At 43.9% G+C, this 17,851-nt stretch overlaps 1 protein-coding gene across 1 annotated transcript; it reads right to left on the bottom strand.

Moving 5' to 3' along the window:
• Positions 1-1,140: 1,140 nt before the first annotated feature.
• Positions 1,141-16,344, bottom strand: sap18 (Sin3A associated protein 18). The gene is made up of 4 exons (XM_033022744.1): positions 16,192-16,344; positions 8,702-8,811; positions 8,044-8,166; positions 1,141-1,568 (listed from the first exon to the last, which is right to left on the bottom strand). The coding sequence occupies exons 1-4, from the start codon at positions 16,303-16,305 to the stop codon at positions 1,412-1,414; spliced, it is 504 nt and encodes a 167-aa protein (XP_032878635.1). The 5' UTR covers positions 16,306-16,344; the 3' UTR covers positions 1,141-1,411.
• Positions 16,345-17,851: the final 1,507 nt, after the last annotated feature.

The following is a 17,851-nucleotide window of genomic DNA, read 5'->3' as shown; positions in this document are numbered from 1 at the left end:
TTACGATTTCAGGCATTCGCTTTAATTGAAGACCCAGCTAGGGCAGACAATTTGTGAGGAGATGGTGCAGGCTTGAAGGGCCAAATGGCCTCCTCCTGCACCTATTTTCTATGAAACCCCAATACAAACTCATTTCCAATGAAACCCCAATTCAAACTCATTTCCATTTTGTCCTGTCTGCTAATCCAGTACTTGTTTTCCATTTGTGTATGATTTTATTTATACAATTGTTAATTAATGTGCTAGGGATAACTACATATTTTAGCCTTTTTAAATGGCAACAGTTCCATCTTTTAAAAAGTTTGGGGTCATGGATGCTGGAGATTGATATTTTTCATTTTTCTCCCATATCTTCATGGGCACTTACCAAGATAGTAGCTTGAACATTTCCATTAATGGTAGTAATACCTGGCCTGCTTTTAAATATCATATAATGGAGAAGTTGTTAGGAGTTTAAACTACCTAGGTATTGCTTTAGCAAAATGCAAAGTGCTGGAGTAAACCCAGTGGGTCAGGCTCCATTTCAGGTTGGGACCCTAGCACTGTTTTGCTCAGGATTCCAGCAGTTCCTTGTCTCCGCTTCGTTTTTGTTGTCAATTCAGCAATTGGCAGTACATAAATAATTAATTGCATTACGATTTGTGCATGCTAAAAGAAAGATGCTTTGCACTGTAGAACTAAGTATACCTATTCTTTTAGAGAAGCTTAATGGAATCAAACCAAGACAATATAGTTTTATGAAAGCTTAATTAGTCATTGTACATACAAAACAGTTCTTACAAATGGCAGAACTAATTTCCCCTCTACTACTTAGTAATGGTTGTCATCAGTTTTGTGTGCCTTTAATTTCCAACTATGGTCACCATACCATGTCATGCATGTGTATTTTCAGATTTACAGGCAAAATTGACTTGTGCACATCTGCCAAAATTGAACCTTTCATAACCTGCAGCCAGCTTAAAGTAGTTTCCTGCCATATACAGTCACTATAAAATCCTCAGCCTCACATATGGGCTGGACCGCTGGTTTCTGATCACTTTGCCTCTCCTGCCTCCTCCGAAATGTTGATGGAATGCTAGAAGGGGTTCAACCTCGTGGTTTTATCCAGAAATTTGTATAAATTGTATTAATGCTGCAAAATAAAAATTCACAAAGAACACCTTTATTAAAGTCCAAACAAGTAACCAATTAAAAACCATAACTAAAGACAATACACAAATCCTACAAGTCTCTTCAATTTTCAAAAATACATCGTTTACAATGAAGTTAGAATATGGTTTTGTTTTATGTAATGGTTGGATTGTAGTAAGGCCAATAACAAATATTCCATAATGGCCCATTTGTTCCAAATACAAAACCTAGTTATGGAGGGTTTCTATCCCCCACTACACAAGAGGATGTGGAAAGAACATCAATAAGGTCTCATACGGCCGGGAGGCGGTGGTGCTCGACTAGGCGGTGTAATTGCAATGTCCAGATAGTCCCCAATCTGAAATTTTTGTGATTGTAATGTCATGGAGTCATCTGGTCCTTTCCTTCCTGAAACCGTGGTGCCAATTTCTTTAACTCTGTTATATAAAAAAAAATCCATAAATTAGCACCAGCAGTAATTTTTCTTCTATAAACCCCTAACAGGAACACAAACATGTTTTTTTTTAAAACCCGAATCAAACCCTTTTCCTGTTAATTCCAAGCGGTTGGACTTTAATTCACATCTTAAATTTATTGGTGCTTGTTGATGCATGATTATCATTTAAACATTCTTCATAGAGGAAGTCTTCAAGTGGGCCGAGGTGCTTTTTCCTTTCATTTCGTGACCCAAATCACGTATATACCTGTATTTATAACATATTGTGTAAAAATATTATAGAAGTCATACCTGTAACTCGTCAAGACCAAAACCTGCACATATTTTTAAAATATGAGAAAAACCTCCAATTTTCAGAGTAGTAATTGTCCAATCAATGCACGTCTGACATTGAGTCGGATGCCAATTGACCAATCACAGGCTTTGTTTCATGGTAGCGAGCACACGGGGATCATGGCTGCCTCCTAATTACATCAAAACATCAGTCTGAAGAAGAGTCTCGACCCGAAACGTCACCTATTCCTTCACTCCGTAGATGCTGCCTCACCCGCTGAGTTTCTCCAGCATTTTTGTCTACCTTCAAAACAATAGCAAGGTTTCGAAGGAATAAAGGGAATGCTAACCATGCTGATAATTTTGTTTTACAATTGATTTATCATTGTAAAGTTATGATGTGAACTGTTAAATTAAAATGTAGAGCTAGGGTTAGGGTCAGTCGGTCGCGCTGTCGGCCCGCCGGTGGATGCTGCGAAGTGTCGGTCGAGCTGTCGGCCCGCTGGTGAGTGCTGCGAGGGATCGGTCGGGCTGTTTGCCCGCCGGTGGATGCTGCCGGCCAGCCAGTGTTGCAGCGAGCGAGCGGACCATCATCACCATGATGATCCAGAAGGGCATGCTGGCCGAGGTGGACGCGCTGAGCGGCCACACGTACGGAGCCCGCAGCCAGTCCCAAAGCGGCTCCAGCAGTGAGCAGCTCTGGAAGGGGGGCGAGTTAGGGTTAGACATTTTCCACTCAGTGCTATCCCCCAGCCTGGCACTGCCCCAGTCCCACTATGGCAGTCAGTGGGGCTCAGTAAACGGGAGAACTCACAGAATCTGCCCTCACCCATTAATTAGGCGGGTTCAGGAGCCGGTGAAATGCGGGACCTTTGCGGCAATCTCATTCAACATACACATTCACAATTATATTCATCACATTATTTTTATAAATATAATTATATATAACTCCAGTCGTATTCACGTTATATATATATATATATATATATATATATATATATATATGGTATAATATATGGTTTAAATAGACCGCAGCGCAGAATTAGGCTCCCCAGAGTAATATGAGCATTGAGCACTAGATGGCACTTACTTTTTGTTCTAATTTTCGAATTAGCTTAATTAATTAGTGTGCAACTTTTGACACTGACGAGTTATGAATTCCTTCTCAATTATATTTTATCTAAATCTGTGCCAAATTTAAAGTAGATAGCAGACATGGGTCACAAAACTTAAATTCTAGACACATTTTTGATGCTCGGCCCACAGCCTAAAATTATGCATTGATGTTCCTCAATTGTCTTTAGTATCAGCAGCATTAAATATGATTACTACCATCTTAAAACTGAAACAAATTACATTTTCGTAAATGTCACCTATTCTGACGTTAAGCAATCTTCCATTCTATTACTCGATGCAAAGAAATCTCAGGTTTAACAGTTCATCATTAATTGATGGCATTCCCAATTATTCAGCCTCATCTCTGGAATCTCAACATATTGGGTAATAAAATTGACGTCAACACACCATGTGAACTTTTACCATGTCACCTCCACCAGGAAATACTCATATTGATTGTCTACATTTAAAAAACTGATCTATATATTCAACATTTCCAACAAAGTATCTTTAGAAGCATTAAAAATAATGATTAAAATGTTATTATATATTGGAATTAATGGGTACCACACTAAAATTGGATAAGACAACGATTGATTAGGGATGGTAAGAAAGAACTGCAGATGCTGTTTTAAATCAAAGGTATACACAAAATGCTGGAGTAACTCAGGCAGCATTCCTGGAGAGAAGAAATGGGTGACTTTTCAGGTCGAGGCCCTTCTTCAGTCTGAACATCAGCATTTTGTGTCTACCTAGGGATAGTAAGCATGGTTTTGGGCATGGAAGGTTGTGTTTCATGAATTTGATTGATTTTTTGAAGTAGTAGTAGTAGTCTATGTGGACTAACAGTGAAGTATATGGACTTCAGCAAGGTCATTGATAATGTTCAATATGGAAGGTTGCACTGGAAGGTTAGATCACATGGAACCCAGCTGACTAATTGAATACACAATTGGCTTTATGGTAGGAAGCAGAAAGTGGTGCTGGAAGGTTGTTTTTCCAGTGGGAGTGGAATTTTATGACTAGTGGTGTGCCTCATGGATCAGTGCTGGGCCCATTGATGTTTGTCATCTATATCAGAGATTTGGAATGAGAATGTACATTGCAGATGCCATTGGCTTCATAGACAGGGAAGATGGTCATCAAGAATTACAGCAGAATCTTGATCAGCTGGGCAAGTGGGTCAGGTAGCATCTTTGGAGAACAGGGTCTGATTAAGGATCCTGACCCAACACACCATCTATCCATGTTTAAGAAGGAACTGCAGATGCTGGAAAATCGAAGGGTGCACAAAATACACAAAAATGCTGGAGAAACTCAGCGGGTGCAGCAGCATCTATGGAGCGAAGGAAATAGGCAACGTTTCGGGCCGAAACCCTTCTTCTATCCATGTTCTCTAAAGATGCAACCTGATGCCATTGTTTCCACTTTGAAGGAAATTACCCGAAATTCTGGTTGTCCGGGTAATTTTAGGGAAATTGAATAATTTAGGGAAATTTCCGCATCCAGCCCGCAAAGGGATGTAAAGGTAATACAGCACTGCCGGTTTGGCGCTCTAAAGTTTAAACAGAGCGCTGTCAGTTTAACACGTGGGAATTTAAACAAAGAGCTGTCGGCTGCAGCGCTATGGGTTCTAAATACAGCACTACCGGCTGCAGCGCTATGGCCACAACGCTATGCGTCACAGACTGTTCTGGAAAATTCTAGTATAACAATGAGTCTTTGGAATTCTCTTTCTCAGTGGAAGTTGAGCCTTTGATTATTTTTCAGCAGTGGTAGAATTCTGGATAAGACTAGTGGTGAAAAGTTACCTGTGACAATAGACAATAGGAGTAGGCGATTTGGCCCTTCGAGCCAGCACCGCCATTCAATGTGATCATGGCTGATCATCCCCAATCAGTACCCCGTTCCTACTTTCTCCCCATATCCCCTGAGAGCCCCTATTTTTAAGAGCCCTATCCAGCTCTCTCTTGAAAGCATCCAGAGAACCTGCCTCCACCGCCCTCTGAGGCAGAGAATTCCAGACTCACCACTCAATGTGAGAAAAAGTGTTTCCTCGTCTCCGTTCTAAATGGCTTACTCCTTATTCTTAAACTGTGGCCCCTGGTTCTGGACTCCCCCAACATCGGGAACATGTTTCCTGCCTCTAGCGTGTCCAAGCCCTTAACAATCTGTGGGCGGTGGCATTGCAGTTACATTGGGATTGGACTTGATCTTACAGAACGGTGGGAGAGAAGGAGGGAGGGGGATGGGGAGCTAAAGAAGGAAGGATGGAGAGAGGTAGGAGGAGGGAGCAGAGACTGAGACACAGGTTGAAAAAACAAAGACAACTAAAGCTGTCTTGCATAACACTGTACAAGTGAGTAGCAGAAGCAGGCAGATACAGTGTAGTTACAAAGATCTGTTTTGCGTTATTTTTTGTGTTGTTAACGTGTTCCCGCGGGGAAAAAAAACCAAATAGCATGCAGGAAGCATTTTTGAAAATTTCAGGAAATACCATCAAATTCCAGGAAATTTGGGATTCTATTTAAGGAAAATTTTATTTGAGATGTGGAAGGAAGCACTTGGCCTGATGCACTGAGTTACTCCAGGTCTTTGTGTCTTTTTTTATATAAAGGAGTCAAACACATTGGTGTGCCTGGAATCATATGGTCTTCACTTTTGTGTTCTACATCTCTAGCTGGTAGTCCAGTAGCCTACCCACTATATCACCAAATCCTTTATTTGTCAGACAGATTGAAGAAATTAAGGTAAACATCTAGCTTTATGAAAACATGAACTAAAATTTTCCTAGTGTGACTCCCAAGCTAATCCACCAACAAAAATGTTGTTCACCTGCTTGTCATGTCTGTTTCCCACCTTAACCCATAACCAATTTTAATTTCTAAAGTGGACGATGCATAAATATTATGCAACACAAATTAAATGTGTTAACTCCTACACCAAACTTTTGCCTCAATTCTACTTACTTTGTAGATACTTTGCCCACCACCTGCAAATTCTATTTTCCAGTAATGAACTAAGGGGCACAATCAGACTCCACTATTCAACAAAGACTGCAAATCTTTAAAACATATTATGGTATGGGAAATCTCTATTAGGTCATTGTGCACATTTATTTATTTCCATTGAATAGTTTAGGTTTTGTAATGTCACGAGTACCGAGGTATGGTGAAAAGCTTTGTTTGCATGTGATCCAATTAGACCAGAAAATACTATATAACGATTGTTGACCATACTATGTTAAAGTTTTTAACCCAATATGCAAAATTCACACACTTGCTTTCTGACCATGTCCTGTCCCCCTTCCTCTGTCAATGAGATATTTGGCTCATATCTCATTCTACATCATCAATGCATTGTATGTTTAAATCTTACATTGAAGTACAAGCACATAGGCTCAGACAAAAAACAAGTTAATCATAAAGTTTACAATTCTACAAGACAGTGGAAAAAAAAAGACATTAGTACAAAATACAAATAGAAAACGGTCCCGGGGTGGTCTGCAGTGTTCCAATGCTGAGATAAGATTAGGATCAGCCAGGTTGGATGGGTGTGAGAATTATGCCGGCTTCAAAAGAACTGCTGAATGCTGTTACCCAACAGATGGATAAATATTCAGTGCATTCCGAAAGTATTCAGACCCCTTCACTTTTTCCACATTTTGCTACACAGCCTGATACTAAAATGGATTCATTTTCTTTTCTTTTTTAATCATCAATCTACACACAATACCCCATAATAAAAAAAGTGAAAACAGGTGTTTAGAAATTTTTTCAAAGTAATTAAAAGAAATAACTGAAATATCACATTTACATAAGTATTCAGACCCTTTACTCAGTACTTTGTTGAGGCACATTTGGCAGTGATTACAGCCTCAAGTCTTCTTGGGTATGATGCTACAAACTTGGCACACCTGTATTTGGGTAATTTCTTCCATTCTTCTCTGCAGATCCTCTCAAGCTCTGTCAGGTTGGATGGAGAGCATCGATGCACAGCTATTTCCAGGTCCCTCCAGAGATGTTCAGTCGGGTTCAAGTCCAGGCTCTGGCTGGGCCACTCAAGAACACTTGTCAAGATGTCACTCCTGCATTGTCTTGGCAGTGTGCTTGGGGTCGTTGTTCTGTTGGAAGGTGTCTTCCACCCCAGTCTGAGGTCCAGAACCCTCTGGAACAGGTTTTCATCAAGGATCTCTCTCTGTACTTTGCTCTGTTCATCTTTCCCCCGATCCTGACTAGTCTCCCAGTTCCAGCTGCTGAAAAACATCCCCACAGCACCATGCTTCACCGTAGGTATGGTATTGCCCAGTTGATGAGCAGTGCCTGGTTTCCTCCAGATGTGACGCTTGGCATTCAGGCCAAAGACTTCAATCTTGGTTTCATCAGGCCAGAACACAAGAGAAAACAACCCTTTTGGCAAACTCCAAGCAGGCTGTCATGTGCCTTTTACTGAGGAGTGGCTTCCGGCTGGCCACTCTACCATAAAGGCCTGAGTGGTGGTGTGATGCAGAAATAGTTGTCCTTCTGGAAGGTTCTCCCATCTCCACAAAGGAACTCTGGAGCTCTGTCACCTCCCTGACCAAGGCCCATCTCTCCTGATTGCTCAGTATGGCCGGGCGACCAGCTCTATGTAGAGTCCTGGTGTTCCAAAGTTCTTCCATTTAAGAATTACGGAGGCCACTGTGCTCTTCAGGACCTGCAATGCTGCAGAAATTGTTTTATACCCTTCTCCAGATCTGTGTCTCAACACAATCCTGTCTCTGAGGTCTACGGACAATTCCTTCGTCTTCAGCAAAAATATCTAAACCCCTGTTTTCACTTTTTCATTATGGGGTATTGTGTGTAGATTGATGATAATAAAAAAAGAATTTAATCCATTTTAGAATAAGGCTGTAACGTAACAAAATGTGGAAAAAGTGAAGGGGTCTGAATATTTTCTGAAGGCACTGTAAAATCACAACATCAACATCCATCTTGAGATGTACAAATTAAGGGAAATGCTGATCTTTTTTGTGTGCCTAAAAAGAGCCGTCTGGTGTACAATGAATTTGGTAATTGTGTACTAACCTGTAACCGGGTCGTTTAGGATCCGGATACACAATTGCAAAGCTGAAATGTGTTCCTTTCTTCCGTGCCTCTGGATAAACTTCCTTCACTAAGCTAGTTAACTCCTTCAATGTAGCATCCATCCTTAATTATAAAACACAAACATTATATTTTAAAAAGTTGTTCACAATTGTAAAAAATAACTGTTTCAGGACTGGACGAGGGTTGGTCAAGATTATAAATAATGATCTCCTTTTCTTTTTTATTTAATTTTATTTTCTCTATTTTCTCTCTCAACTTTCTTCATTTACTCGTTTTCTTTTTTCACGCACTATATATTTCACATCTTTCTATCCTTTACTATCTAACTTCTTTTTCTTATTCTAATCTTTTTTCAATGTAACAAAAGAAAAAAAAGAAGTTGTACATAAAATGTATTATGAAAATATATATTAGGCACTTTGGTGCCATATGACTGTACTTACTTCTAATAATATAAAATATTTAAAAAAAATAAAGTTGTTCCTTACATACATTCACAAAGCATGTTGTAATACCAATAGGTTTGAGAATAGACTTTTTACAATGTTGTCTTCCATTAAGTAAATAAATGGTAAGGCTATAGCCATCAGTACCATAATAATCAGATACGTGTTAGCAAATGAAGTACAATACTTACCAAGTATAGATCTGAAGCTCACTAGATGGGACATTTCCTCTGGCAAAATCATCCATTCTGTGATGTCTCCCATTATTAGTTGTGAATACTCTCAGCAGAAGAGGGCAGGTCTAAATGTATGTAAAATATAATGAATAATGTAACACAGGATGAAGAAATTCCCAAATAATTGTTTCTAAAGCACAGCACCATAAACTAAATATTGTGGCTCTTCATGGTGAAAGCCGAAGTCAGGTTAAGAGGGAGACAAAGAATGCGCCAAATTTAATCACCGAATATTTCAATAACATTAGTAAGTTATAGGCTAAGAATTTGCCCATGATCGACCGGGCAGTGTCCCTCACTTTTTGTAATCTTCATTCATGGGCTTTTGAGTTACCAATCCATTGGCTCTCTACCATACTTTTATAGAAGTTCAAGAGAGTACGCATCAATATTTAGAACCTCCTCAATCTTCTAAGGAAGTAGAGGCATTGATGAGCTTTCTTTATGATTGCATGATTCTGCTGGGTCCAGAGCAGTTCCTCAGAAATATACATGCCCAGGGACCCGAAGTTGTTAACTCTGTCCACCACTGACTTGTCGATGAAGTCAAGAATCAGTTCCTTGGTCTTGCTGACGTTGAGAACAAGGTTGTCATACTACCACCATTCAATTAGACGATTGATCTCCTATATTATGACTCCTCATGCACAATTCATCCAACAACGGCAGTGTCATCGGCGAATTTAAATAGTTGGAACAGTATCCAGCTAGTCATGGATATAGAGAGAGTAGAGCAGGGTTCCGAGCATGCAACCTCTGTGCTGATGGTTTTCGAGGACCAAGAATTGCTGCCAATTTGCACCAATTGTGTTCTGTTGATGAAGTTGAGCATCCAGTTGCAAAGCAATACAGAGACCCAGTTCCATATGCTTCCAACAAGTTTACAAATTAGATTGCTTTTGAAAATATTCTATTTTCACAAAAGCGCCATTATAAAAATTAAAGAAGTACAACGTAGCAAAGATGAGCGGGAAGCAAGAGGATTGGGTAATGTTTAAAGAACAACAGAAGATAACTAAAAAGACAGTACGGGGAGAAAAGATGAGGTACGAAGGTAAGCTAGCCAAGAATATAAAGCAGGATAGTAAAAGCTTCTTTAGGTATGTGAAGAGGAAAAAATTAGCTAAGACCAAAGTTGGAACCTTGAAGACCGAAAAAGGTGAATTTATTATGGGGAACAAGGAAATGGCAGATGAGTTGAACAGGTACTTTGGATCTGTCTTCACTAAGGAGGACACAAACAATCTTCCTGATATAGTAATGGCCAGAGGATCTAGGGTGACAGAGCAACTGAAGGAAATCCACATTAGGCAGGAAATGGTGTTGGATAGACTGATGGGACTGAAGGCTGATAAATCCCCAGGGCCTGATGGTCTGCATCCCAGGGTACTTAAGGAAGTGGCTCTAGAAATCGTGGATGCATTGGTTATAATTTCCAATGTTCTATAGGATCAGGATCTCAGGATCAGTTCCTGGGGATTGGAGGGTAGCTAATGTTATCCCACTTTTTAAGAAAGGCGGGAGAGAGAAAACGGGGAATTATAGACCAGTTAGCCTGACATCGGTGGAGGGGAAGATGCTGGAGTCAATTATAAAAGATGAGATAGCCGCACATTTGGATAGCAGTAACAGGATCGGTCCGAGTCAGCATGGATTTACGAGGGAAAAATCATGCTTGACTAATCTTCTGGAATTTTTTGAAGATGTAACTAGGAAAATGGACATGGGAGAGTCAGTGGATTTAGTGTACCTGGACTTTCAGAAAGCATTTGATAAGGTCCCACATAGGAGATTAGTGGGAAGAATTAGGGCACATGGTATTGGGGGTAGAGTGCTGACATGGATAGAGAAGTGGTTGGCAGACAGGAAACAAAGAGTAGGGATTAACGGGTCCCTTTCAGAATGGCAGGCAGTGACTAGTGGGGTACCGCAAGGCTCGGTGCTGGGACCGCAGCTATTTACAATATACATCAATGATTTGGATGAAGGGATTCAAAGTAACATTAGCAAATTTGCAGATGATACAAAGCTGGGTGGCAATGTGAACTGTGAGGAAGATGCTATGAGAATGCAGGGTGACTTGGACAGGTTGGGGGAGCGGGCAGATGCATGGCAGATGAAGTTTAATGCGGATAAAGGTGAGGTTATCCACTTTGGTAGCAAAAACAGGAAGGCAGATTACTATCTAAATGGCGTCAAGTTGGGAAAAGGGGAAGTGCAACGGGATCTGGGGGTCCTTGTACATCAGTCTATGAAAGTAAGCATGCAGGTACAGCAGGCAGTGAAGAAAGCGAATGGCATGTTGGCCTTTATAACAAGAGGAATCGAATATAGGAGCAAAAAGGTCCTTCTGCAGTTGTACAGAGCCCCAGTGAGACCACACCTGGAGTATTGTGTGCAGTTTTGGTCTCCTAATTTGAGGAAGGATATTCTTGACATTGAGGAAGTGCAGCGTAGGTTTACAGGGTTAATTCCCGGGATGGTGGGACTGTCATATGATGAGAAAATGGAGCGGCTGGGCTTGTACACTCTGGAGTTTAGAAGAATGAGAGGGATCTCATTGAAACATATAAGATTGTTAAGGGCTTGAACATGTTCCCGATGTTGGGGGAGTCCAGAACCATGGGCCACAGTTTAAGAATGAGTAAGCCATTTAGAACAGAGACGAGGAAACACTTTTTCCCCCACAGAGAGTGGCGAGTCTGTGGAATTCTCTGCCTCAGGTGGATGCAGGTTCTCTGGATACTTTCAAGAGAGCTAGATAGGGCTCTCAAAAATAGCGGAGTCAGAGGGTATGGGGAGAAGGCAGGAATGGGGTACTGATTGGGGATGATCAGCCATGATCACATTGAATGGTGGTGCTGGCTCAAAGGGCCAATGGCCTACTCCTGCACATATTTTCTATTGTCTATAGTTATCATACATACTTTTAGGTAAAAACAAAATAGCCAGATACATTCAAGGATTTATACACTTCCTCTTTTTAACTCCAACTGCAGTAGCCCACCAACCTAGCTTATTTTTTAAAACAATAAATTTAAGATAGACTGTGAAAAGTAACTCAGCGGGTCAGACAGCACCTCTGGAGAAAAGTTTTGGGTCGAGACTCTTCTTCAGACTGAGAATCAGGGGAAAGGGAAACGACAGATATAGATGGTGGCATAGAGAGATATAGAACAAATGAATGAATGATGAAAAGTAACCGTTCCCATTCCCACAATGACCTCTCTGTCCTGGGCCTGCTCAGCTGTCTGACCTGCTGAGTTACTACAGCTTTTTGTGTCTATCTTCGGTTTAAACCAGCATCTGCTGTTCTTTCCTACACCTTAAATAGATTTGCAAGATTCAAACTCTAAATTTATCAGAACCTTGTCCAGGCTATCCAACAGAGTTATTTAAGTTATCTGTCTCAATCCATTTTCTCAGGCATTACCCTGATATGTTTTCATGAATATAAACTAAGGAAGAATATATTCAGATTATCAATGTTGCCTTCGCTGCCAGGTGGTTCCAAGATAAAGGAAGTGATCCACGTTTTGAGAAACGTTCTTGTTGGACATTGTTGTACCCGGGCAGCAGATTGGCAGAAGCCCATCCTCTCATATATCAAGAGTGTTTAGTTGTTCCGTTACCGGTATACTTGACAATTGAATTCTTATTAGCTGCACCTTAACAGATCGCAAACACAATAACAGATAAACACATAATAATCAATGATACAATTGATAACAGTTATACTAGGTAACTATAACAGAGCAAAACTGAAGTTCATAGTGCCACCATTGTGGTGGACCAATAGACCTCAACAATGTTGAAGTATCTCTGCGTATCATAGTTATAAGCAAATTGTTCGAATGCGTACGTTCTTTCCTCCTACTGTTCTTTAGAGCACAGATTTTCTGTTGGTCCTTAATCTTCTGATGTCAGGAGAACTTCAATCACATATTCACCATCTCATCACTGCCTGCGATGGGGCGACAGAGCACCATTCCTGGAATATTTTACTTTGAGATACTCAAACTATACAAGAGGCGCCATTTTATAGCCCCAGCTGCAGTTGGCCACAAAGGCCCATTGCAGCCGTCCCTTCCATTTTGGCCACTCGAGAGCAGTTTAAACGACAATTACATTCAATTCTGTACAGTTCTTTGTTCAATGTGCCAGCACACCCTTTGGCCATCTGAGGAAGCGCGTTTGAAAAATCAAGATCTGAAATCTAGCACAAAGCTCAAGGTCTACTGAGCAACAGTGATCCTACATCGTGTCTGATTCTGAGACATGGACCACCTATAAGGTTTTGAAGAGATAACACCAACACTGTCCCTGCAAATTGCTCTGAATACACTATCAAGTTAAGCGTCAACATCCCCAGCACTCTTGACCATAGTGGTTCAGTCAGCTTCAATGGGCTGGGCACACCTTTTGCGTCACCTCAATCTGAAGAAGGGTCCTGACCCAATCTCCATGTTCTCCAGAGATGGTGCCTGACCCACTGAGTTTGTTTGTGTCCTTTTGTGTCAACCAGCATTTTTGAAGTGTAGTTATTGTGGATAGGGCCTCAAGGAAACGGGTCTAGTGCAGATACATGGTTCTCTGAAAGTTGCTCCATATTTAGATATTCCAATAAACAAGGCTTTTGGTGCAATGGGCTTCATCAGTCAGGGTATTGAGTAAAGATGTTGAGAAGTTACGTTACAGTTGTACTAGACGTTGGTGAGACCACATGCCACTGATATTCCCGACAATAATGACCTTTAATACAGCACTTTATCATATGCCTTCTGAAAGTCTTAATGTACATCCTATTGTCTATGGAACACCCTGCCCTTTTACTCAACTGTCTGAAATTATCCTTGACGAAGACAACGTTTCTTTCATGACCACTTTTGAAAGAAAAATCGCACCAGGAGATAGACCAACGCACCAAGGACAACACCAAAATCTCAAGATCTGAAATCTAGCACAAAGCTCAAGGTCTACTTTTGTATCTGATTCTGAGACATGGACCACCTATAAAGTTTTGAAGTGATAACATCAACACTGTCTCTGCAAAGTGCTCCACCACAGTGCTCTGGAGCAGATGGTAGAGTTGCTGCCTCACAGTGCCAGAGATCCGGGTTCAATCCTGACTACGGGTGCTGTCTGTGTGGAGTTTAACGTGTGGTTTTCTTCACATGGCAAAGGCGTGTGGGTTTGTCGGTTAATTGGCCTATGTAAAATTGCCACTAATGTGCAGGGAATTAATTAGAAAGTGGGATAACATAGAACAATTGTGAGCAGATTCACTGTCAGCATGGGCTTGGTGGGCCATAAGGCCCGTTTCCATACTGTATTTTTAAACTAAACTAAAATTGCATGGACAAGGGACTACAAACCTCCCTAACCACTGGCCAAGTAACATCTTTAAAAACCTCAGCACTGAAGCACATCTAACAACATTGTCTGTCCACTGCGACCCATCTGATCATAAGCACCATCTCCTTTTTCCATTTTCAGGGCTCAATTTAATTTTGTGTTATGACCGCTGTCTAATTTATTTGTGATCAGGGCATAAAACGTCATGAACAAAACACAAAGTGCTGGTCAGGCAGCGTCTGTGGAAGGAATGGACAGACGAGGGTTTGGGTCAGGGGCCTTCTGAGCCCCGAGGAAATTAACACTGGTTAAAATGAAGATAGTGATAGAAACATAGAAATAGAAACATAGAAATTAGGTGCAGGAGTAGGCCATTCGGCCCTTCGAGCCTGCACCGCCATTCAATATGATCATGGCTGATCATCCAACTCAGTATCCCGTACCTGCCTTCTCTCCATACCCTCTGATCCCCTTAGCCACCAGGGCCACATCTAACTCCCTCTTAAATATAGCCAATGAACTGGCCTCGACTACCCTCTGTGGCAGGGAGTTCCAGAGATTCACCACTCTCTGTGTGAAAAAAGTTCTTCTGACGGTAACAGATCAGTCTCAATATGTACCCACATTTCTGCGCTGATCATGTGCCTGGTTAAATATAATTACTTGGGTGGCTGGGATAGAGGCCACGAATGGGGCAGGTGACAGGGTGCAGAGTCAGGAGAGAGAGGAGGGGGTATGGATGTGGCAGCAGGCTGGGGATGGGACCAGTGTGTTGGGCTGGGGGCCGGGACAAGAGGCTGATACATGGGCTGAGGATCCGGGAACGGGGGTTGGTGCAGAGGAGGGTGGGGGTGCAGAGGATGGAGGTGGTTCAGGGGACGGGGGTGGGTGGGGGGAACGAGGGTGGTACAGAGGATGGTGGTGGTGCAGAGGGCAGTGGGGGGTGCAGGGAACGAGGATGGTGCAGGTATTGGGGGGGGGGGGGGGTGCAGGGGCGGGGGTGAGGGGTGGTGCAGGGAACGAGGGGTTGGTGCAGAGGATGGTGGTGGTACAGAGGGTGGTGGGTGGGGGTGCAGAGGGTGGTGGGGGTTGCAGGGAACGAGGGTGGTGCAGATATGGGGGGTGGTACAGAGGACGGGGGTGGTGCAGAGGGCGGTAGGGGGTGCAGGTATGGGGAGTGGTACAGGGAACGAGGGTGGTGCAGGGGTGGGGAGTGGTACAGTGGTGGGGGTGGGGAGTGGTACAGAGGGCGGGGTTGGTGCAGGGGTGGGGGGGGGGAGGAGGGAACGAGGGTGGTGCAGGGGTGGGGAGTGGTACAGGGGTGGGGGTTGGTGCAGGGGTGGGGGTGGTGCAGAGGGCGGTAGGGGGTGCAGGTATGGGGGGTGGTGCAGGGGTGGGGGTGGGTGCAGGGAACGAGGGTGGTGCAGGGGTGGGGAGTGGTACAGGGGTGGGGGTTGGTGCAGGGGTGGGGGTGGTGCAGATGGCGGTAGGGGGTGCAGGTATGGGGGGTGGTACAGGGGACGGGGTGGTGCAGGGGTGGGGGTGGGTGCAGGGAACGAGGGTGGTGCAGGGGTGGGGGTGGGTGCAGGGAACGAGGGTGGTGCAGGGGTGGGGGTGGGTGCAGGGTACGAGGGTGGTGCAGGGGTGGGGGTGGGTGCAGGGAACGAGGGTGGTGCAGGGGTGGGGGTGGGTGCAGGGAACGAGGGTGGTGCAGGGGTGGGGGTGGGTGCAGGGAACGAGGGTGGTGCAGGAGTGGGGGTGGGTGCAGGGAACGAGGGTGGTGCAGGGGTGGGGGTGGGTGCATGGAACGAGGGTGGTGCAGGGGTGGGGGTGGGTGCAGGGAACGAGGGTGGTGCAGGGGTGGGGGTGGGTGCATGGAACGAGGGTGGTGCAGGGGTGGGGAGTGGTACAGAGGACGGGGGTGAGCCGTTTTGCAGATGCCCAGGTTCGAGGCCACCGCCGCGGCAGCGCCGCCTCCCAACGCGCGCCCTCCTCCAGACCGGGCCCGCGGCCTACATCCGATCCTCGGCCTCGGCGGCCTGGCGTAAACCCCGCCGCCACTGCAGCCGCCATCGCCAACGTGTACTCGCCTTCTCTCGATCCACCGGCTTCTCCGGCTCCTTCTTGATCTCCTCCTGCGTGACTCTAGACTCCACGGCCATGTTCCCCGCCCGCCTTTCCCTCAGCGATGGCGACCGCACCATCGGTGTCGAGTGGGGCCCCGCGCGCGCGCGCACACGCGCATGGCAATAGGCCATCATCACCTCTGCGGGCGCCGCCATCTTTGATGCAGGCAGAGTCCGCCAGCACCCACAGGGCCAAAGATACCAAAGTGGAGTAACTCAGCGGGGCAGACACCAGGAAGGAATGGGTGGCGTTTCGGGTCGAGATCCTTCTTCAGACAGGGCCATGCTATCACAGGGAACTGCAGTTGCTGGCTAAGTACTGGAGTAACTCTGGCACTTCGTTTCTTTTTTTTAAATAAACAAGCGTCTGCAGTTCCATCGTTCGACCTAGCAGAGGCAAGCATGGCTATGCATTTACAGGAAACTGCAGATGCTGTCTTTAGACGCTAGGTGCTGGAGTAACCGCTAGGTGCTGGAGTAACTCAGATAACCAAGTGTCTTTTTTTTGCAAAACTGCATCTGCAGTTCTTTATTTTCTACCCAGCACCAAGGCAAGTAGGACCATGCAGTCACAGGGAACTCAGCAGATGCTGGTTTAGACGCAAAGTGCTAGAGTAACTCAGGCACTTCATGGCTTTTGTTGTAAACCAGCATCTGCAGTTCCCATTTTTCTACCTGGTACAGACGCAAGTAGAGCAATGCAGTCGCAAGGAACTGCAGATACTGGCTTAGACAACTTAGATAACACCCAAGAGCAAAGGAAGCTGCAGGAAGTGGTGGTCATTGCAGGAATTGACCTCCCCACAATCAAAGGGTGGTGGGCATATGGAACGAGCTGCCAGAGGAGTTAGCTGAAGCAGTTACTATAGCAGCATTTATAATAGACCTGGACATGCACATGGATAGGAAAGATTTCGAGAGATACAGGCCAAACAAGGGCAAATGGGTCTAGCTTAGATGGGGTATCTTGGTCGGCATTGACGAGTTGGGTTGAGGGGCCTAATGCTGAATGATTCCATGACTAGGGTAGTACATAGCGCAGAGGTGGAGTTGCTGCCTCACAGCACCAGAGACTCGGTTCAATCCTGACTGCGGGTGCTGTCTATGCAGAGTTAGTACTTCTCCCTGTGACCACGTGGGTTTTCTCGAGGTGTTCTGGTTTCTTCCCACATTCCAAGAAGTGCAGGTTTGTAGGTTAATTGGCTTCTGTAAATTGCCCTTCGAATGTAGGACATTGAACTAGTTTTTAGGTGATCGATGGTCGGCACGTACTCAGTTACTCGATGGGCCTGTTTCCACACTGTATGTCTGAACTACCTCTAAACTAAGATTAAACTAAGATAACTATATTCTGCACTGCATCTTCCCCTTTGCTCTACCTCTTGTACTTGAGAATGACTTGATTGTATTTATGTATGGTATTAACTGATCTGATTGGATAGCATACCCGAAAGGAAAAGCAAAGTACTGTGACAATAATAAACCTAAAAATAGTTCAAAAGTACAATGTAGAAAAATCTGAAATTATATTTTCTAAGGCATTTTGTGAGATCACATCTAGTTTATTGTATATAATGTCCCTGTCCCACTTTCCCGAGTTACTCACGAATTCTCCCGAATTTTC

This window comes from Amblyraja radiata, chromosome 6, assembly GCF_010909765.2.
Source record: "Amblyraja radiata isolate CabotCenter1 chromosome 6, sAmbRad1.1.pri, whole genome shotgun sequence".
NCBI lineage: Eukaryota > Metazoa > Chordata > Chondrichthyes > Rajiformes > Rajidae > Amblyraja > Amblyraja radiata.
This window is presented reverse-complemented; position numbering and strand designations above follow the sequence as displayed.

Coding starts and splice junctions, on each gene's coding strand:
- sap18 (XM_033022744.1), bottom strand. CDS start 16,305: ATGGTGCGGTCGCCATCGCTGAGGGAAAGGCGGGCGGGGAACATGGCC. Junction 8,812..16,191: donor AGCCGGTGGATCGAGAGAAG/GCGAGTACACGT, acceptor ACATACATTTAG/ACCTGCCCTCTTCTGCTGAG. Junction 1,569..8,043: donor CCTAAACGACCCGGTTACAG/GTTAGTACACAA, acceptor TTTATATAACAG/AGTTAAAGAAATTGGCACCA.